General features: G+C 31.2%; 1 protein-coding gene across 1 annotated transcript in view; it reads right to left on the bottom strand.

Moving 5' to 3' along the window:
- LOC148308409 (proton channel OtopLc-like) overlaps positions 1–19,931 on the bottom strand; it is a 134,221-nt gene extending 114,290 nt beyond the window's left edge. The window contains exon 1 of the mRNA XM_088261757.1: positions 18,731–19,931. Coding sequence (XP_088117883.1) covers positions 18,731–18,951 — 221 coding nt within the window. The 5' untranslated portion in view covers positions 18,952–19,931. The remainder of the gene's footprint in view (positions 1–18,730) is intronic.
- Between the last annotated feature and the right edge of the window lie 3,448 nt (positions 19,932–23,379).

Genomic DNA, 23,379 nt, shown 5'->3' with positions numbered 1-23,379 from the left:
AGAAGCTTTTTATTGAGAAGAAACTCTTTTATTAGTATGTGAGGTCCGAATCCTGAATTATAATCACACACATGAGAAACGCCAGAAAATATCATTTTCATTTTTATTATTTAAGCTTATAATTTGACCAGATAATTTATTTACAACATTTTGAGTGTGTCCAAATACTTGTTCACAAAAATTGGATTATCTCCAATTACAGGAGTTATTTTTATATTATTTTTTGACATGTCATCAAATGACATCCCATTAAATAATTGAACATACTCGAAAATGTTGCGAATATAATTCTGATGTTATTTTTGTCAAGTCCCGTTTGAATTCTCCTAGTCTGGAAGTTGGATGTTGGCCATCCATAATGGCGAGGAGCTCAATAAGCTGCTCTCCAGCGTGACCATCGCTCAGGGAGGCGTCCTGCCCACATCTTGGCTATTCTGCAGCCCATGAGGATCGAGAGGAAGGCGTTACAATTTGTTGGCTCATCTTTTTCTCGCTCCAGACTCAGCCCACATCAGACAGATTGGCGAAGTTTTATCTTTTATTTTTTATTTACCATTATCATCATCCTCCTATTATTATCCAAGTCTTTATAAGAGCCCTTCAGGTAGTTTAGATTTTACGCAAATGGCGCTACACAAATTATCCAAATTATTCTTATTATTATTAAAATATTATAATTGAGTAGAATGGAAGGTACATCAGGCTGAGATTTCTATTGAATATTTCAAATTATTGTTGTTGTGGTCCCGTGGTTAGTGTCGCGGACTCTTAAGCCAGAGTTTCTCGGTTCGAACTACTCTACCACAATTTGATACCTATTTCTAATAATGAGCCGCTTAGGCTCACAGAAATAGTGTGAAATTGAGATATTTATGTAAATAATTAAAATAAAAAATTTCTCTTCAAAAAATATATATAATAATAATCCTCGCGTAGGCGTTTACGATGGTTTGTCGAAAGGGGCTGTATATTGTGCAGATAAATTAAGCAGTAAATTACCAGGAGGTACGTTATACGAAATACAATACTCCGCGAGTTTGCGCGACTTTATAGGAGGTTCAACAACACTTATGATAATCAAATTAAATTGCAGCCGTGTAAGTTCTGGCGAAAGTTTCTCTGGAAATTGTTTGCATGTGTTGTGCTTTCGCGCCCATAGATCTGGAATCAACACACGCCCTTCCAGGGTTGAGGAGTACTGTGGTATGCATTCAGAATTACCAGAGGGGGTGTTATTCAGAATCGTATCCGTTAATGCTAATGTGTAATTTGGCTTCGCCACTCTGCGTAATACTCCTGTAAGCCTATAAAAAATCTAGACTTAATATATTGTGAGGTAAAGAAGCGCAAACGTGAAATGTCCACAAAAGACAGGTGTTTCAATTTGAGATGAAACATCTTTATTTTTACACGAAAAAAAATTACAATTTGAGCATCCCAGGGCTTACGACATTTGGCTGGCTTAAATGATCACTTTAAACACTTGTATAACGTTCACCATTTTGCTCAGCATTGAACATCTATATTGCATTATTTTTTAAAAATGTATATATGTAATTTTGTTAGATTCCTTTCATATGCTAGTTCATTTTTGATATATTAGGAAGTATAGGTCTTAAGCCCGGATATGTTCAGACTTCCATCTCATTTCGTAAGGTGAATAATATTATCCGTAAGGTGAACAATCGAGTGTCAGATAAAATAACTAAAAATACATTTCATTAATCGTTTCGGCAGTCGCTTTGTGGTAATATTTCATTTTAAATTTAAATTTTACTTGGAAAATACCACTGTTTCTAAAAATCTATTGTGACATGAGTTTTGATGCAGTCCGTATCGTTATTAACCACCGTACATAAAGAATAAATCATACTCAAAATTGTGAAATACACAACGATTTGATTTAAAAATTAAGAAATACAATGGAGGTTTTCTACAATATCTAGCAAAACATAGACATCGAAATCGAGTTTCTAGTAAAATCGAAATTGAGTTTATGTATACGAAATTGAGTTTATGTAGTCAGTCTAACGCTTAATCACTACTTATTTTTCACAAAAATGTTAATAATATCAGTATATAACCACTAACCGAGATTTTTATATCTACCGATTTCGAGACGTACCCGTCTCTTCGTCAGGACAATCACTACCACAGCATACTTACCTACCCTGACGAAGAGACGGTACGTCTCGAAACCGGTAGACATAAAAATCTCGGTGAGTGGTCATATACTAATATTATTAACATTTTTGGAAAAAAAAGTAAAAATGACCAACCACTTAAATATTAATAATATTGAGAATAGCTTGATCACTTTTGACATGTAGGTCTTCATTATACTTTTAACATTAATGAAAGGCTTTGAGAGTCGCACCAGGGATGTAGGATGTAGTGTAAGTGTATAGGAGTATTCAGAGCTAACATGTTCCCAGTGGGGTGGAGGGGGTGGTGGCGACGTCCAATTTACAAAGCGTTCTCGCTGAAAACTAAAACATTACATGCATTCTACGTAAACTCGTGAAATTGCAAAACTTGCTGAAATTAGAGTTCGTTCGGATTCATGTACTCTGAAATAATTTTAAGGGCGTACATAGAAATCCCAGTGTCAGAATGCGAGGTGTTGTTATACTTGCACAAATGTGTGGGGATATACCCTTTTAAATGGGATATTATTGCTAAGATTTCCATTTTTTTGCGAATGCTAACTAACTAACCACCACCATCACTAACACTCTTTGCATCTCCACAGGGGTAGGCAGAGAGAATATGATGCCACATCGATCTGTCTTTGCAATCCTTCCTTATCTCTTCTGCATTCATGCATCTCCTCATACACACCCGTTGATTATTCTGACTCCTGACCTGTCTACTTTTGAGTACGTGTATTTGAAGTAAATACTTGATTGTGTCAAGTTTTCTACTTTTATTTCTCTGATTTTATTTATAACTACATTCACCTAGTATGTTTTTTACCGGTCTTTTCTCACTCACTCGTTTTACGTGTACAAGCCATCCCAACACACCTTTCTTAATTTTATCGATAGTTTTTTTCTCAGCCTTAGATTATTTCCCTATTTCGCCATTCGAACATCTATCATATTCCTTGAAGATGCACTATTTGCATCATTGCTCTGCATAATACATTTTTAATACTGTTATTAATGCATATCCGGAATTCCTGCTAAGAGGAAAGGTTAAAAAGGAATAAATATGTACATTTTTTTTAAATATACCTTTTCTGTTAGTAACAATGAGCGAGAAAACACTAAAATTTATATTTTAATGTTCCCGTTGAATAATAAGTTTCCAAGCGTTTCAATTCGTAATTCGGAATGAATCGACAGTACTTTTTCTTGCGTTATATTCAGAAATATATAATATACACAGTTATAATTCATTCGTCATCAATCAATAATCAATCTATATCAAAATATGTCTTCATGACTCAATAAGGTACATTAATGACGTTCTCGAGATAATAAAAAATCCCCCATGACGAAAAGCTTAAAGGATGGGGAAAGTGGTGAAAAATGAGCAATAACCCTCGGCTGCTTGATCGATGGCATATTTACAAATATAAGAGGGGAGGATGAATGAATTTTCCAAACCGACGAGAATGAAGATGTTATGGCTACTGTCTCCATCAACTTAGTGACACGCAGTTGCCAAAGACGCAATCAATCTACTCCCATGTAGACTTTGTAGATTCCACACAAAGGACGCATTTGCACATGTACGTGAGTACATTTGAGTGATATTCAATTCAATTCAATTTAATTTATTTAATAAAAAAATAATATATACATTACAAACAATATTCAAGGCGTATATATTATAATAAAAGTAAGCAATAAGACTTAAAGGTGTAGAAGAATCCCGCTTCGGAAAACTCCTTCGGACACATGGAACATATCAATATCCAATGTGATATTGTTCAACATAGCGGTAGCTCTTCCTACAGGCATAACCATCGGCAGGTTGGTCCCGTGTATAGGAATGTGAAACAATCTATGCCGACGCTGTCTTAGGTAACTATCGGGAACATACAGACCAATGCTCTGGATAATTTCAGGATTATCGATCATACAGCGCAACAATCGATAAAAATGCGTAAAAATGCGTAATATTATAATATTATACAAATTATATTAGTGGACGTTAACAGAAGAAAACTAAACCTCATCGTCCAATTCCACAAAACCAACTACACCGTCATTGGTATACTTGTTGATCGAGTAATTAAAAAGTAATGGTTTCATGTTTTTATAGATTCTCATAATTTGGCATTTTTGTGAGTTTAGATAGAGTTCATTTTTATTGCACCAAGTCTTACGAGATTTCTTTCTAGTATGTAAAAGTCGTTTATATGACGAATTGTTTTGAAAATCTTTTGGTCGTTGATAGTGATGATTATTGTAAGTGATGATTTTTATTAATGTATTCTTTATTGTTAGTAGCTGTAAATAATATAAACATTTTTTTTAAATAAACACACTAATATGAGCTTATCAATACACCGATAGAATACGTGTACTTTGCATAATTTCTCACTCACCACGACAAATATATGCGCTTCTATACTATGTTAGGAAATAAAAATTATAAATCACTAAGCTGACTGAAATCGGAGTAAAGAAGTAATTAGTTTTTTTTAAGCCTAATTACTTCTTCATCAAAAAAAATTTCAAACAACACAAAAAAAACAAAACGCTGATTGATCTGGTGGCTTTGACATTTTTATTTGTGTAAAAAGGGTCTACATTGGAAAATTGTAAAATGATAGCAAATTGAAAATACACCACAACAAAATATTACGCAGCTACCGTAATCCGGCAAAAATCCCCTCAGTAATTATAAACATAGTAGGTACCTAGTAGCTAGTCACCGTTGGCATCTGTGTTGGGCTGACGATTTCATAATTTACATTAAGCTAGAGATTTCTTTTTAAATAATACAAATAAAAGCGATATTATCGCTTTAGTGATATTTCCTGAATTTTCAAAGTCGGGGAATTCCGAGAGCTTATCCTCGTCATCTTCCTTCGAATATCCATTCAAAGCGTTTGAGTGAAATTTAATTGGAATTCTGACTAATCTTTGAGAAGGAATAGGCAAGACGGATTGAAGGCAATAGCGAAGAATACGGGGGTAAGAGACATTTAGATGAAAATTGTAAGGAAATTCTTTGAAATTGAATAATGCTTACTTAATATAACGCATAGGTAGGTAAATATTTCAAATGATTATAAAATTGATTAACAGGATGATAACTATGATCGAGAATACAAAAGATACGAACCAGATTATTTAATCGTTTGATAAATTGACTTCTATTATTTTATGAAAAAAATAATATGATAATGGAATGAAAAAAAACTCTTCTGGAAACTCAAATCAAATCAAATCGAAGAAAAGGCTACTAGTCGGAAAGTACTCTATAGCTTCGATAAGTACCTACAAATAGAGATGTGACTAACGGGTTATGTTTTTAATAGTATTTATCAGATTGTATTTTCATTAATTGATTTGGCAGTCACTTTACGGTAAAATCTATCCATGTTAAATTTAAATAACACTTGGTAAATATCACTATTCCGTAAAATCTATTGTGACAGGTGTTTCGATGCATTCCGCATTTTTAATAATAGTGGAATTTACCAAGTAAAATTTTAATAAAAAAAAGTTTATATTTCTTTTCAGCTCGAGTTAAATCAAATTGTTAGGTATATCAGGAGCTAGAAATATGCAAAACGCAACCAAATTTGTAGACTGATGGCGTGATCATATTTCAATGAAACGAATTAAAAAACTGAATTAACTAACGACTTGTTTTAAAGAAGTTGTCACTAAATCATATTTTTAAATCGTTTAAAACCCGTTAGATAAATTGTTATACCTAGTTGAAAATATGATATAGGTATTTAACAAAATATTACGATACAAATATAATTTTCCGGTTCCAGTCCCAGTATGAATAATAATAATTAACACGTTATCCGGGTACAATGATTCGACCAGAACAATAGCCCCGAACAAAGTTTCAGAATGGGGGAACAATGTTTTAGTAAGCTGACCATGTCCATGCGTCAATTTACGAGTCCGAATAAAACAGAATCATTAAAGTGAACATCCTGTGAAGTCGGGGAGTACTTAGTGCCGACATTGACCACATCACCACATGACCATACATACCACATACTATCACAGCAGATAGTTCGAAATTATAGGAATCAAGAGACTGAGATATTGTTTATAATGTCAGCAAGATCACAGATTTTAAGAAGATTTAATAACCGTATTTTTCTAGGAGACATTTCGCTCACTCTTTTCAAGAACGTCATAAATCAAAAATCGTCAATTTTCAGTTGTGCATGTTTTCGGAATGCCCAGAAAATGTACTATATCCCAGCAAAACAGGCATATTTTTAACTTAATATTTACTAGCTACAGGACAGAAAATGTTGTTTTTGCATTTTGAAGAAAAGGTATTGTTATTTTTATTTTTTTTTTAATACACTAAATATTTTTCAAATGGAGAAAAAACTTTCAGGTTTTACCTAAAAAGATCTGTTGCACAGTAAAAAGTTCAATAAGTGGCTCGATATTTATTTTTAATACATTGTGTTATATTTTTGAACGTTAAAAACGTTTTCCTGAAAAATCAAGTTTTTTGATTTATGACGATCTTGAAAGGAGTGAGCGTTATATCAAGATATGTGTACAACATGTCTCAACAAAGACGAAGCATCTTTTTATAATAAGCAAATACGAAAATATGAACATTCACAGGGATTACGCACCTGGCGTTGGCTGGTTCAAGTAATCATTTTATACGCAAGTGAATAAGTTGATTACTCAAGCCAGCCAATACCAGGACGTAAGTTATGTAAAAGCCCATATTTTCATACGTCTCTAACAAGACATTGAATATATCTAGTATTAGTCGTATTCAATGTGTTAGAGACTAATCTGAAATAAAATAATATACAATGGTTATAATTCAGTTAATATTCAATATAAATTTTTAAAAAACACTAGTATGTATTGGTACACATATTCATGGTCGCAACTTAAAAATTAATTAGTGGAAGTATTGTACAATGCTCCAAATAACAAAGTCCACATTCCGCCTGTCATTAAGTTATACTATAGGGAGAGATAATGAGAGGGTGTGATTGTACAAATTAGGGGTTCAGATTTACTATCAATGGAGCAGAATACAATATTCATGTTGAAAATTGCACAGTACATTATTAATTTACCCAACCAGTAATACCTTTTTATCCCTTAATAACTAAAAGTTCGTCTGGCGGACTACGCAATTAAAAACGTGAAGCTTAAACAAAAGTATTTATTAAAAATAGGAACCGGTTACATGGCACTTAAGTTTGGTTTATTAGGAACTAATGCAAGAGACATTTAATAATAAATCACTATTCCGCACAGCTACTACATAATATGTCAATATTGTGCGATCCACAAATCGCTCACTCCTTTCAAGAACGTCATAAATCAAAATACTTGATTTTGCCGGAGAACGTTTTAAAAATTTAAAAATATAATACAATGTACTAAAAATAAATATCAAGCCACTAATTGAGCTTTATACTGTGCAACAGATCTTTTTAGGTAAAACCTGAAAGTTTTTTCTCCATTTGAAAAATATTTAGTTTATTAAAAAAAAATAAAAAAAATAACAATACCTTTTCTTCAAAATGCAAAAACAACATTTTCTGTCCTGTAGCTAGTAAATATTAAGTTAAAAATATGCCTGTTTTGCTGGGATATAGTACATTTTCTGGGCATTCCGAAAACATGCACAACTGAAAATTGGCGATTTTTTATTTATGACGTTCTTGAAAGGAGTGAGCGAATTGGCATTGTATCTCCAAAATAAAGTTTAGTTATCTAGGGTTAAAGGAAAAAATTTCAGCTTCATTTTAAAGTAGGTAAATTACTAATGAACAATTGATCTATATGATTTAATTGCAAATTCTTGAAAAAATTACGGTGTTTTTTTAACTCAAAACAGTCAACAATCGATGTAATGTATGTTTTTATAAATAAAAAAAAGTAAACATAATATTAAAAATAATTTTCAATCCGAGTCAATTTGATTAAATACGAAACTTGATTTTAAGTGTTCTTTAAAAGATTATTGTTGAGAAAATATTGTATGCATTAATTTAGTTATTTACGACTGAGTAATCAAAAAAAAAGGGAACTCAAAAAATTGGTCATTTTTTGCATTTTTCAATCGTACAATGAGCTGTGTATTACACATGAACAAATATAATAAAATAACAACTTAGTATATAATTTTTCCACATGAATTTTATTTGACCAGCAACTGGGTTTCGTCATAACCGACATCATCAGACTGGATGATGTCGGTTACGACGAAACCCGGTTGCTGGTCAAATAAAATTCATGTGGAAAAAAATACATAGTTGTTATTTTATTATATAAAATGCAGTTCCACCAAAAAAATTCAGTACAAAACTTAAATCTAATTTGAACATAAGTAGAGTGATCCAAAATAGTTTTTTTTTCCATATATTCAAATACATTTTTGGGTGACAAAAAATGGCGACAGTAGCGCCCCAAACAACCTGCAGGAAATTAAATCAAAATGGCGATAAAATATTTTAAATTTGGTATATATGAAAGCAAGTATTTGTGATAATGCAATATCTAGTGATGTTTTATTAGGTATTGTATAATATTACAAACAACAATATCCGGGCATACTGATACATGTAATTGCTTATTTCCTGTTCACAGTAAAACGTTCCTACCGTTACCGTTTATGCTCTCTAAATAACTCCTAGTATGAATCTTTATCAGGATACAGGTCCTGATATACATTAGTGTATAAGTCCTTTTAGTTATATAATAGTACCTTCACAAACATTCACAAGTATTCTAGTGTCATATGTATGGACTGTTTACTGGGTGGTCCCATAAGTAATACAATATATGTTATATATGAAATATAAAATTATTACATTGAACGAAGAAAATATTTTATCTCATAATGATAAGGGGAATAATGAATATTGGTATTCCGAGTTGCTCTAATATCGAATATTTTTTTCATTAAGAAGTATGATAGTATGTTAGTTGATCGATGGGCTGCCGACTCAAATATTCACGAATTAAGATTTTATCGTGGAAAATTGATGGTGTAAGTGGGCGTTATAGATGGATATTATTCATGTGAAGAGTGTCTTGATTTATTGCTAAAGAATCCTGTCGAACTGTCGGATTACGTATTTTTTTCTAAAATATTACCAGATTGTCGTCTAGTAGTTTGATATTAATGAATACGGCGTTACGATACCGTCTACTTAAAATACTTTATGAGAGGGTCTCGTTGTACATTATGCTACATTATTTTTGCGATTTTTGAAATACTAAGCAAGGGTAGAATTTTGATTAAAAATTTGGTCGAATCGAGAGTTGTTCGAATAGGGAAGCAGACGAATGACGAGATTTCACTGTACTTCACTATCTTGTTAGTTATTCAGTTCGTTAACATAACTAATCTAGTAACACGCACTGACTATAACCATCGGCTTTCAGACATCCTACTCACGTGATTGGATTGGAGTGGCCAGGAATTTGGGAGAGAATCGTATTGTTTCGGAATGGCATAATACAGAATGACAAGTTTATGTATTATTATTTATAAGAAGCTATTATTTTTAAAGATTTGCACTTATTTTAATCGGTAGTCGTTAAAATACATTCCGATTAAATTTATTGAGTGATTGGTAAATTGCGATATTTATTAGTATTTCATATTTATTTAAGTAAGTTAGTATTTGGCATTTATCTTTCAGTATTTCAATATACATATTTACCCAAATATGTTGGAGTGTTCAAATTTTACTTGTGAATTTACATAGGTTATGAATAAACTTATCTTCTATCTCGCCTAAAAATTGTATACTTAGATATTACTAAACCGACTTCTTATAACTACATACTCGTAGTTACCGTCCAGGGAAATCCGAGAATCAGTAAGCTAGTGAACGGGTCAACGTTCGTGAACAAGATTCACTCAAAATTGGGATCCGGTCACCAATCAATGTATATGAACGGATCATTAAAATCCGGTCGTTCACGAAAGACCCACGTCTAATTATGTCATAGGAATTTACTTAAAAAGTTCACCCTCATTTGCATGTTTAAATAATACGGTACGTAGAATGTTCGTAACATTACTCGAATATTAATGTTAATCTACCCGTATACATATGAGATTGAGTTAATAAACAAGAAATTAAGAAAGTGGGTCCCCCTTTTAGGGCCCAGTAATCGTAGAAAGGGTTCATCTTATTACCGCGATGGCTGTGATTTTAGTCAGACACGAGCACTTAAGTGGCTGATTTGTTTAGGCACTTGAACTTGGGAAATTTGATAGTGACGCGATCACAGACTGTAACTAATGTCGACAAGAGATATAAAAAACGAGAAAAAATATATTAGCAGGCGCCGAGATTCAAAAAAAGTTTTTTTAATGTGACTAAAATATAGGTAGGTACGTGTTATAAGTTGCAAGACGATGAAAAGTTTCGCGCCATAAAAAAGTACCTAAATATATAAAAATAGAACGTGTATTTATTTATTGACTTGGCGTTTAATTTGTAGAACTCCATTTTAATTTATGTATTAATTTTAAATCAAACACAGATTTTTTGAGTCTACTAAGTTGTATTTTATTAACAAAAAACACATAAAAAATTATATTGTGACAATTGTTTCGCCTTGTTAGGGCATTATCAAACGAATGTGAAGATCAAATGGACTACGGTCCTTATGTAGCTATACAATTCTATGTGACAGTTTTAACATGTGCAGTAATAATTTATGGGAGACAACAGTCGCTAATGGGGGATGTAGGTATGTACCCTTATATTTGTTTTCTGGGAAGGGAAGAATTTATTGGCCATATTTTAGAGATTTTAATACAATTGTTGGTAATATTATTTTTAAGAATTTTTATATGTAGATGTAATTATTAGATTATCAATAACGCATCATGCAAGCGTTTACACAGAGAGAGATGATGTACAGTAATAGTCTATTTAAATACATTTAGCAATAGTGAAGACCTAAGGTTAGTTTGTTCATTAAGTAGTGGGGGATGTAGGTATGTACCCTTCTATTTATTTTCGGGGAAGGGAGAATTTATTGACATGCCAATTTTTATTTTTATTTTAAGAAAGAATTCATGTATGTAGATATAATTAATTACATATGTAGATATAATTATTACTAGACATGGAAATTTTTATTTTTATTTTAAGAAAGAATTTACATATGTAGAAATAATTATTAGTTTAACAATAACGCATCATGCAAGCGTTTACATAGAGGGTAATAATAGTCTATTTAAATATGTTTAGCAGTGGTGAAGATATAAGGTTAGTTTGTTCATTAATGATTTTAAAATTAGGATTGTTTACATATTTATTTATTTCTAATTGCTCTAATATATTCATTTTTCTACCTTTGCTTTCAATATGTAATGGAATTGGTTTACTTGAGACATGAATTTTATGGTTATTTTCATTTAAATGGTTGGCAAATTGAGAGTCTAGTTTTTTATTTTTGTAAGATCTTACGTGCTCTGAATATCTAGTTAAGAAAGAGCGTCCAGTTTGTCCTACGTAAATTGCATTGCAATCATTACATTCTAATTTGTAAATTCCGTTGTTTTTTAAAATATTAAATTTGTCCTTCGAGTTTTTTAAGATTGATCCGTTATTATTGTTTGTTTTGAATGCCACTTTTATTCCATGTTGTTTCAAAACATTAGAAACTTTTAAAGATATTGTACCTGAGAATTGTATGCAAGCAAATTTGTTTATCAATTGGTTATGGATGTGAGGATAAATTAAATTAATATTATGTTTATATATTTTTTGGTTCATTATTTTATTAACGGTCTGTTCTCTGAATCCATTATTTTCTGCTATGCATTTAATTGTATTTAATTCTTTTTGATATGCTATTTTATCTAAGGGTACGTTTACTAATCTATGTATCATGGAGTGGTATGCTGCGAGTTTATGAGACCATGGGTGCATTGATGTGGCGTGTATTGTCGTGTCAGTAAATGTCGGTTTCCTGAATATTTCGAATGTGTGTTGATTGTTTTGTCTCCCTATCGTTAGATCTAAAAAATTAATTTTTCCGTCAGTCTCATGTTCAGTTGTGAAGCAAATTTTTGAGTTAATTGAATTGGCCCATTTTGTAAAATTATCAAATTGTCTTAGAGAGCCATTCCAGCATATTAGTAAGTCATCGACGTATCTGACATAATATATTATATCTTTTGTTAGAGGTGATTGTAACATAATACGTTCAATATGGTCCATAAAAATTTCGGCTAGTAGGGGACTAAGTGGACTTCCCATCGGGAGACCATCCTCTTGTTGATAAATTATTTCGTTAAACTGGAAATAATTGTTATTGACACATATTTCAACAAGGTGAATTAATTCATTTACAATTATTGGATTAACATTTTGTTCAGTTAACTTTGTTTTAATTATAGAGATACATTCTTTCACCGGTATATTGCTGAATAAGCTAACGACGTCTAATGACATAAATTTACAGTTGGGGGGGAGGTCGATATTTTTTATTTTATTCACAAGTTCTATTGAGTTTTTTACGCTATAGGTTGTTTGGAATTTGGTATGGAATTTAATCATTATGTAATGTTGTAACCTGTGTATTTTGAAATTCATAATTTTTGTTTATTACATTCATTTCTTTGGAAATCATATCTCCGATAATATGTTTGGGTAGACTACTATTCTTCACATAGCTCAGAGAAGCTTCTACATCTACTGCTAGATATTCAAGTTGTTTTTTATTTACTCTAGTTGGAATTTTATATTTAAATCCTTTATCCAGTAATTTTATTTCATTATCGGAAAAGGTGCAGTTAGAAAGGTTAATGGTTTTTTGATAAAAAGTTGTTTTGTTGTGAAAAGTATGAGCTATAGGTTTCGGTTTTAGATTAATTTTGTTGGTTTCTTTCAATTTATCAAGTTTTTTGCGTTGAATTTCATATTTTGATTGAATTATATCATTAATATCGTTTCTTATTTCTAGGTCTAAAATATCGAATTGGATTGGATGTAATTTATAAGTTAATTCGGAATGGAGTACTTTAATGTAGTGTCCCAGGGCATCTCGTTTTCTGCAGCATTCTCGTGTCTCTTCTTTCAGCCAGATCCGTTGCGCCTTTCTGATGGTGGTACGGGCGGCAGAAGATTCACTTTTTGTGGATATTTGCACGTACTTTGGGATCACACCCTCCTTGAGGCACTTTTGGTTGAACCACAAATTTTGCACTGTTTTTCGAAATTTTAATTTTAATCTTCTATACAAAATCACCTGGGTGGCTATGTCAGCCACCTTCAATTTATTTATTGACTTGGCGTTTAATTTGTAGAACTCCATTTTAATTTATGTATTAATTTTAAATCAAACACAGATTTTTTGAGTCTACTAAGTTGTATTTTATTAACAAAAAACACATAAAAAATTATATTGTGACAATTGTTTCGCCTTGTTAGGGCATTATCAAACGAATGTGAAGATCAAATGGACTACGGTCCTTATGTAGCTATACAATTCTATGTGACAGTTTTAACATGTGCAGTAATAATTTATGGGAGACAACAGTCGCTAATGGGGGATGTAGGTATGTACCCTTATATTTGTTTTCTGGGAAGGGAAGAATTTATTGGCCATATTTTAGAGATTTTAATACAATTGTTGGTAATATTATTTTTAAGAATTTTTATATGTAGATGTAATTATTAGATTATCAATAACGCATCATGCAAGCGTTTACACAGAGAGAGATGATGTACAGTAATAGTCTATTTAAATACATTTAGCAATAGTGAAGACCTAAGGTTAGTTTGTTCATTAAGTAGTGGGGGATGTAGGTATGTACCCTTCTATTTATTTTCGGGGAAGGGAGAATTTATTGACATGCCAATTTTTATTTTTATTTTAAGAAAGAATTCATGTATGTAGATATAATTAATTACATATGTAGATATAATTATTACTAGACATGGAAATTTTTATTTTTATTTTAAGAAAGAATTTACATATGTAGAAATAATTATTAGTTTAACAATAACGCATCATGCAAGCGTTTACATAGAGGGTAATAATAGTCTATTTAAATATGTTTAGCAGTGGTGAAGATATAAGGTTAGTTTGTTCATTAATGATTTTAAAATTAGGATTGTTTACATATTTATTTATTTCTAATTGCTCTAATATATTCATTTTTCTACCTTTGCTTTCAATATGTAATGGAATTGGTTTACTTGAGACATGAATTTTATGGTTATTTTCATTTAAATGGTTGGCAAATTGAGAGTCTAGTTTTTTATTTTTGTAAGATCTTACGTGCTCTGAATATCTAGTTAAGAAAGAGCGTCCAGTTTGTCCTACGTAAATTGCATTGCAATCATTACATTCTAATTTGTAAATTCCGTTGTTTTTTAAAATATTAAATTTGTCCTTCGAGTTTTTTAAGATTGATCCGTTATTATTGTTTGTTTTGAATGCCACTTTTATTCCATGTTGTTTCAAAACATTAGAAACTTTTAAAGATATTGTACCTGAGAATTGTATGCAAGCAAATTTGTTTATCAATTGGTTATGGATGTGAGGATAAATTAAATTAATATTATGTTTATATATTTTTTGGTTCATTATTTTATTAACGGTCTGTTCTCTGAATCCATTATTTTCTGCTATGCATTTAATTGTATTTAATTCTTTTTGATATGCTATTTTATCTAAGGGTACGTTTACTAATCTATGTATCATGGAGTGGTATGCTGCGAGTTTATGAGACCATGGGTGCATTGATGTGGCGTGTATTGTCGTGTCAGTAAATGTCGGTTTCCTGAATATTTCGAATGTGTGTTGATTGTTTTGTCTCCCTATCGTTAGATCTAAAAATTAAATAAATATATAAACATAATATTAATTTAATTTATCCTCACATCCATAACCAATTGATAAACAAATTTGCTTGCATACAATTCTCAGGTACAATATCTTTAAAAGTTTCTAATGTTTTGAAACAACATGGAATAAAAGTGGCATTCAAAACAAACAATAATAACGGATCAATCTTAAAAAACTCGAAGGACAAATTTAATATTTTAAAAAACAACGGAATTTACAAATTAGAATGTAATGATTGCAATGCAATTTACGTAGGACAAACTGGACGCTCTTTCTTAACTAGATATTCAGAGCACGTAAGATCTTACAAAAATAAAAAACTAGACTCTCAATTTGCCAACCATTTAAATGAAAATAACCATAAAATTCATGTCTCAAGTAAACCAATTCCATTACATATTGAAAGCAAAGGTAGAAAAATGAATATATTAGAGCAATTAGAAATAAATAAATATGTAAACAATCCTAATTTTAAAATCATTAATGAACAAACTAACCTTATATCTTCACCACTGCTAAACATATTTAAATAGACTATTATTACCCTCTATGTAAACGCTTGCATGATGCGTTATTGTTAAACTAATAATTATTTCTACATATGTAAATTCTTTCTTAAAATAAAAATAAAAATTTCCATGTCTAGTAATAATTATATCTACATATGTAATTAATTATATCTACATACATGAATTCTTTCTTAAAATAAAAATAAAAATTGGCATGTCAATAAATTCTCCCTTCCCCGAAAATAAATAGAAGGGTACATACCTACATCCCCCACTACTTAATGAACAAACTAACCTTAGGTCTTCACTATTGCTAAATGTATTTAAATAGACTATTACTGTACATCATCTCTCTCTGTGTAAACGCTTGCATGATGCGTTATTGATAATCTAATAATTACATCTACATATAAAAATTCTTAAAAATAATATTACCAACAATTGTATTAAAATCTCTAAAATATGGCCAATAAATTCTTCCCTTCCCAGAAAACAAATATAAGGGTACATACCTACATCCCCCATTAGCGACTGTTGTCTCCCATAAATTATTACTGCACATGTTAAAACTGTCACATAGAATTGTATAGCTACATAAGGACCGTAGTCCATTTGATCTTCACATTCGTTTGATAATGCCCTAACAAGGCGAAACAATTGTCACAATATAATTTTTTATGTGTTTTTTGTTAATAAAATACAACTTAGTAGACTCAAAAAATCTGTGTTTGATTTAAAATTAATACATAAATAGAACGTGTATATCACTTAAAAAGTATTAAGTAGGTACTATATAATTTCTAGTCGCAAGTAATTCCGTATTTGAAAATTGAAACAATAATAATTAACGTTTTTATTTTCAAAATCTTCTTAAGGGACTCGTACAAAATAGGAGCGAATGGGTATGCAATGCATCATTATGCAACTCTAAGTGCCCTAGCCATTGCTGCTATACTGTTTTTCTTCTATTCATACTTAAATGTCATTTTCCATACAAGTCTTCAGGTCTATAATGAATAAACATACCTACCGACACAGTCTTAAACGGTTATATATATTTGGCAGTTCAAAAAGTTTTCGGTCATTTCCCTAAAATATGACAAGGACACTGAAATACATCGATTAGTTGAAAAATTACCCAATAAATAAATGGGTATAAAAGAAGGAACATAATACTCAAATTTTGTAAGAAATATCTTCAAAGAGATAAGAAAAGTTAAAAAGGTCAATAGTAGCTGACAAAAGCCGTCTAGAATAATGAATTTATATTACGAAACCGGAAGACGGAAGACGATAGAAATATTTTAAGTGAAAAGTAAAACTCATGGAAGTCCGGGCATTTACGGGACTGATGTCAAAAAAGAATATAAAAATAACTCCTGTAATTGGAGATAATACAGGTATTTGGACACACTCAAAATTTCACTCTAATATTTATTCAATATTACCCTGGACTGGTACCTGAAGCGAACGGCTTATCACCTTTCCTTTATATGTTAACGATCAAGATAACACTGCATTTATATGATGCAGTGCCCTATGCACCATCGGGTACGGTTAAGGGTTTAAAGAAGAAGATTATGTTTTTCACAAATACAACTAACATAATTATGCTAAAATTATCAACACACGCCTGTTCAGTTTCTCCTTGTAATATTCATTAAAAGATCATTCAAGAGCAACAAAATTTCCGATTTTGCCATTTACCAAACCGAGTGGAAAAGGGGATTAGCGTCGGAACGGCGGTGTCGAGTTTCATCAGGTAGGCACTTGCCATTATTAAAATATGGGTGAATATACATCACCCAGAAACAGAATAATATAGAGCGAAGAAACTCGCAAACGAGTGAATATAATAATAAAAAATATTATATAAAAAAGTAACTTGCGAAAAGTGATATGTATAAAGAATACGGACGTAATGGAAAATAGAGCCGCCATATTGAGTGTGCTGTATAATGCACAATTAATTTATTGAATCGGCATTTAATAATAATAATAATAATAATCTTGGATGATTTATAAAGCGCCATTTTCGTAAAATACTACCTCAAGGGCGCTTATACAGATATGGATTATAATACGAATTAACCTTTTACAATTCCACAATATATTATCATTAATGTAAATAAAAACATGGACTGTGTTAAAAAAAATGGATACACGTTTTTAAGTGCAAAACTCATTAAATCAATTTTGTACTCATTACAATACTGAAATTGGAATAGAAAGATACCTCTAACAATAGATTTGAATATAGACTTGTGTGGCGTCGGCATTATATTAGCGTCAATACAATGCCTTTCAATTTTAAATTTTAGAAAAAGCTTTATTTTTTTCAAACTGTCGACAGTTACATTGAGTATATTTTTAGAACGCAAAATAAATATAGGGCAGTGAGTACCTACCTACCAATTATAAGACAACGTCTGCCTGGCTAGATAATTTAAAATTTCTTTTGCGTTACTTGATGATACTGTTACGTTATGATACTGTAATATAAAAAAAGGGTTTTGAGGGACTTGTACACATTTCATATGGCTTGTAGGTCCAACTTACGAAAAATATGTACGAGTTTGTAACTCTGAGAGACCTAGTCATTACTGCTATTCCTCCTCCATTTACTTTCCCGTATTGCAGTAATGTCTAATCTACGCTGAACTCCTTCACTTACACCGTCTATATCCCTTTATACATATTCCAATCCCAGATCCGCGAGTCCAAAGCACAGGATTGAACACCTTGTTCACATGTATTATAATTTGATCATGTTAATACAGCGTTAATCTGATACGGTGCTCTATGCACCAATTGGGTGTGGATAGGGGTCAAGGATGATGATAAAAATGAAATTAGGTTTCGAGACGTATCCGTCTCTTCGTCAGGACAATCACTACAACAGCATACAAACAATACTACCCGTCACCACCATAGGACTATCCACACACTTAAAACTACACAAAATCTTTATCACATGCGATTTTGGTCGGGTAGTATTGTTTCCATGCTATTGTAGTGATTGACTTGACGAAGAGACGGGTACGTCTCGAAACCGATAGACATAAAATCTCGGTGAGTGGTTATATACTAGTATTACTATCATTTTTGTAAAAAAAATATAAAAGTAAAAATGACTAACTACAATGTAAATGCTTTAACTATTAATAATATTGAGAATATGAAATTAGGTCTTACTGTGGGGGAAGCTCCTTAGGGTCATCCAATCCTGAGGGTGTTGCTAGGGTGTCCGTATCGCCTCCTTCGGCAGTCTTGTCCTGAGGCCGTGGACCTTCAATAGTGGTAACTTCCTCGATATCAGAGTCTATTCCCTGGGCAAAGTCCATGTAAAACGAATCTCGCGAGTCGCTGGAGCCGCGCCGCAGCTTCAGCGAGAGGTCTGGAGAACTGTCTTCCATTTTTACGTCCAGGTATTTTCAAATATCAAACAATGAACAAACCGTTATCGAAGTAAGATTTTGCACATTTTTAAAAGGTACTTAACTACTTTTAAAAACCAACCACACTTTGTCCATTTTCGTTGGTAGGTAGGTACTTATGATATAAATTTAAATAATCACGGGAATCTTTCAATTTGGTGTGAATTCTACTTGCAACATTTTTGAGCAATTTTAAAAAATTGTTTTAAATTTAAGAGACGCTTTAATTTAGTTTAAATATATACAGTAATTAATAAATAGTTAAGGTGGCATAATAATTCTTTGGTGTTTTTGTTTCCGAGGCGTATTTTTGAGCGAATATTTAGAGAACAGTTTTTTAGTGATTATTTTTAATTCCCAGAGTTACTTCACTTTGGTTCAAATACATGATCTTTTTAATCTAGGCATTGTCCTTTTTGTAACAGTGTCATTTTAGCAAACCTGGTTTTTAAATGGTTGGGGCATCGTAGGAATTTGGAAGCGCCATTGTCCACAAACGAGTTTACGCTCCGTAGTACTACGAGAACATCGTGAACTTGATCTGCGAGAATAGTATAAAGTTATGCAGCATCTCGCTCCTTCCCGTTGATACTGAGGGAATACTTCGGATGTTTATGTTTTCTTTTCGAGTTCCAGATTTTTTGACACACCGTTTGATTGTATTCCCAAATATTATCAATTGCCATACTAAAAACTTCGTGAAATTTTTATTTCAATATGCGTTATTTTTTCAAAATACAGGAATCGTTGATGACAGAAACGTAAGATCAAATTGAATTACAAATGTTATAAACGTTCGAATCTTCTTCGCGTAACATAAACTCGACACTAAAATGCCATGGCGTTATAATGACACTGTCAAAGTATTATAATCACTTAGGCATGAGTAAATATTTACAAAACACAATGAAAACAAGAGCAACTCGTTGAGAAGTTCGCGCCACACGACGCAAGCTCCCGCCGCATCGGCGTTCTCGATTTGACTGATTTCTTTTAGTTCGCATATTGGCCGCTAGATGCATATCAAGTTATCTGGAAATAGCGAGTCAGCGACGCCAGGCAATACATTTTAACTAAGTAATCAAAATGTAAAACTCATTACCCCATTTTGATACTGCACTGTTATATCTCATTTGTCTCTTTTTACTCGCGCGTATAATATGAGCAAGACGATGAAGATTTTTAAACTCCTGCGCACTGTAGCGGGTGAAGGAAACGATAGGTACCAAAAGAGAGGCGTACCTATGCGCCCCTTTCTATTTCGTCCTTAATTTATTGCTGCGCCTTCAAAAAAATGTGCATTTTATCTGTTGCAAATGGCATTTCTATGCTGTATTTGAGTGCATCAAGCAACATATTTAAAGAGAGCCGATTAACCTGAAAAAATACGGAGAGCGTAAAAAGGAGTTAAAAAAATTGTGTTTTTTTGTTGTTGCATTAAAACTATTTAATGTTTTTTTTATAAACGTATCTAGAAACATATAAACTATTTTCATATATTGAAGCTAAATTAAAAAAATGTAAAGTCAAGAATTTTATTTCTTGGTTTAATCAAAAAAGAAAAATCTTTTTGTCTTCATAAAACAAAAAGTTTAAATTTTCCTCTATAATTAATTATAAAATTATCGCACTTTAAAAAAAACGAATAGTAACATAAATTCATAGTGACAATTATAATATTTATTTAAAAAATAAGTAACGTAAAAATAGAAATTGAATCTCTTAAGAATCCAATAAAAATCCGATTGGGTAAAAAAATACACAAAATTATTTTCATAAATATATTATTCATTTCAAAATGTTTACAGTGCGTATTATAAAACATATTATATACAATTTTAAGAACTTATTATATATTTTATAAAATAATAATTAAAGTAATTCATGAATGCAAAATACAAACATTTATAGAAATAATAATGTATCATCTAGTAAAGAACAGCAACTGATAGGTAATTTTTAGTGGATGATCATTGGGGTTAATTATATATTATCAAGATAAAAATATAGAAAATGTATTGAGTGTGCACAAAATCAGGTTGAATATCTTCAATGTCAGGCATTGCTCATAATGAGGTCAACTAGAACGGACTACATGTATTGTGTACCTAGAAATAAATATCTACAACAAGAAAATGATTAGCCTTAAAACTGACATTGCATATTCTTACAACTGACAAAATAATAATTAGAAATCAAAAAGTTTTTACCCATTATATACAAAACTAAAAACGTTGTCTCAGCTTTTTTCTCAGTTCAATATGACTGCTTGGCAATTCCTGTCATAAAATGTAAGAAGGGAATTTACCAAACTCATTGGTTGCTGAATAAAATGGCATTCCAAAAGAAGTATCCAGTATTATTTTAGTTAAATACATAAATCACAACTGGAGTTTGTGTTTTCATTAAATTTTACAACACTGCACAATACTCAAAGTATTAAACACAAGACTTGAATAAAAATACAGATTTCCAACAAAAACATAAAAAATAGACAATTATACAACTTAGAGAAAATACCAGAGTACTAGAGATAAATACTGCGCTTCAAATCGCAAATTTAATCCCTATTGCTCCTGAACTATCGATTTGTCACATCAATGAGCAACATTCGTAGAAACCATAACAGTTTTATTTCTGGGCAACTAAAGAGATAAGTCCTTCTCAAACTTGAGAACATTTGTTTTATCTGGTACATGCAGATTATCATATATTTTATATTATAACCAGCTTTCAAATGATTTTATATATTTTTTTCAAATACTGCTCGCCATTCAGAAATCCAAAGGCCGCCTAGTATTGCAGAATAAATGTACATGGAGTCATTTAAGAAAGCGTACATATTTACAGTTAATACAAATTTTTGCCATAATGGAGGGTACTCGCTTGAGTAGCTCCACGCGATTGTAATTTCTCCAACAGAGATGTTGTGCTTGCAACAGTTGTGAACAAACTGCGCTCCTATAAATATATACAGCCCATAGATAAATACGAATAAACACTAGAACAAACATCCACTAGGCACAAAAATATAGCTCACTCCTTTCAAGAATGTCATTAATTAAAAATTGTCAATTTTCAGTTGTGCATGTTTTCGGAATGCCCAGATATCCCAGCAAAAGAGGCATATTTTTAACTTATTATTTACCAGCTACAGGGCAGAAAGTGTTGTTTTTGCATTTTAAAGAAAAGGTATGGCTTAATTATTTTTTTAAATACACTTCAGGTTTTACCTAAAAAGATCTGTTGCACAGTAAAAAGTTCAGTAAGTGGCTTGATATTTATTTTTAATACATTGTATTATATTTTTAAACTTTAAAAACGTTCTCCTGAAAAATCTAGTTTTTTTTATTTATGACGTTCTTGAAAGGAGTGAGCGATATGTGCTCAGCTATATATTTGCCGTGCGTTCACTGGCTGAGCAGATGGAAGCAGATTAGCCTAGACAAGTGTCAACCATTGCACACTTGGAGCGGATAGACATATCCACTTGTTGCAATGGCAGAGCGCTTGATTGCGATCGTAGCGAGTACATGGCTTTACACAAACATTTTAAGAACATCATGTTTAAAGATTCTCACCTTATAAATTGCTGTATGAATAATTGTACAGTATCAACATAAATCAAAATGTGTAGTAAGTTTTAAGAAAGTTTTTTTTTCCAAAAATGTTCAAAAACATCTATCTTCCCAGAACAAAAATTAAAATTTCTCATAAAATGTATATTTTAAAATTGAATATGGTACAGAAGAGAGGGAGAAATGTGCAATTCGAGTAAAGAAAATAATAATTTTCATAATTTTACAAATATTTTATAAATTTTATTTGACTTACAAAACACCTGCGTGTTAAAAAAATAGTCAGAATAAAGTTTAAGTTTAGTTCACAATGAGAAATTTGGCACAAATTAGTCCGAAATTTAAATGTATAAAAAATTGAATATAAAAAAAAAAAAACCATTTCAAAACACACATGGGTGAGCACGTAAAACGTGGAATACTAAAATTTTTTCCATAACATAAAAGATACGTTTGTAATTTTTCCTCCAGATTTTTTAAATGTATCATAGATTATGATAAAACTTAAACAATACAGTGCAAACATGCAGATTTTTTAAAATGATTTTGTAATTTAAAAAAAAAACATTTATTTAAATCTTTTTTGAGCATGAAGTTAAAAAAGAACTTGATTTTAATACTTGTAATGTAAAAATACTACAATTTAGACACATATTACGCTTTTGAAAAATATATATTTTAATAATCACAAAAAAACATACTAACATCTATAAAAAAAACATAGGCTAATTAAATAACATTTCTTCAATTATGTGAAACAAAAAATGTATTATAATAATTCTTAGTAATAAAATTAATTTTGATCTTCAAAAATAATAATAATTATCAA

Source organism: Brachycentrus maculatus, unplaced genomic scaffold (assembly GCF_059751285.1).
Source record: "Brachycentrus maculatus isolate JH-2025_06_01 unplaced genomic scaffold, ASM5975128v1 h1tg000166l, whole genome shotgun sequence".
NCBI lineage: Eukaryota > Metazoa > Arthropoda > Insecta > Trichoptera > Brachycentridae > Brachycentrus > Brachycentrus maculatus.
The sequence above is the reverse complement of the archived record's forward strand: the minus strand, read 5'-3'. Positions and strand labels throughout refer to the sequence as shown.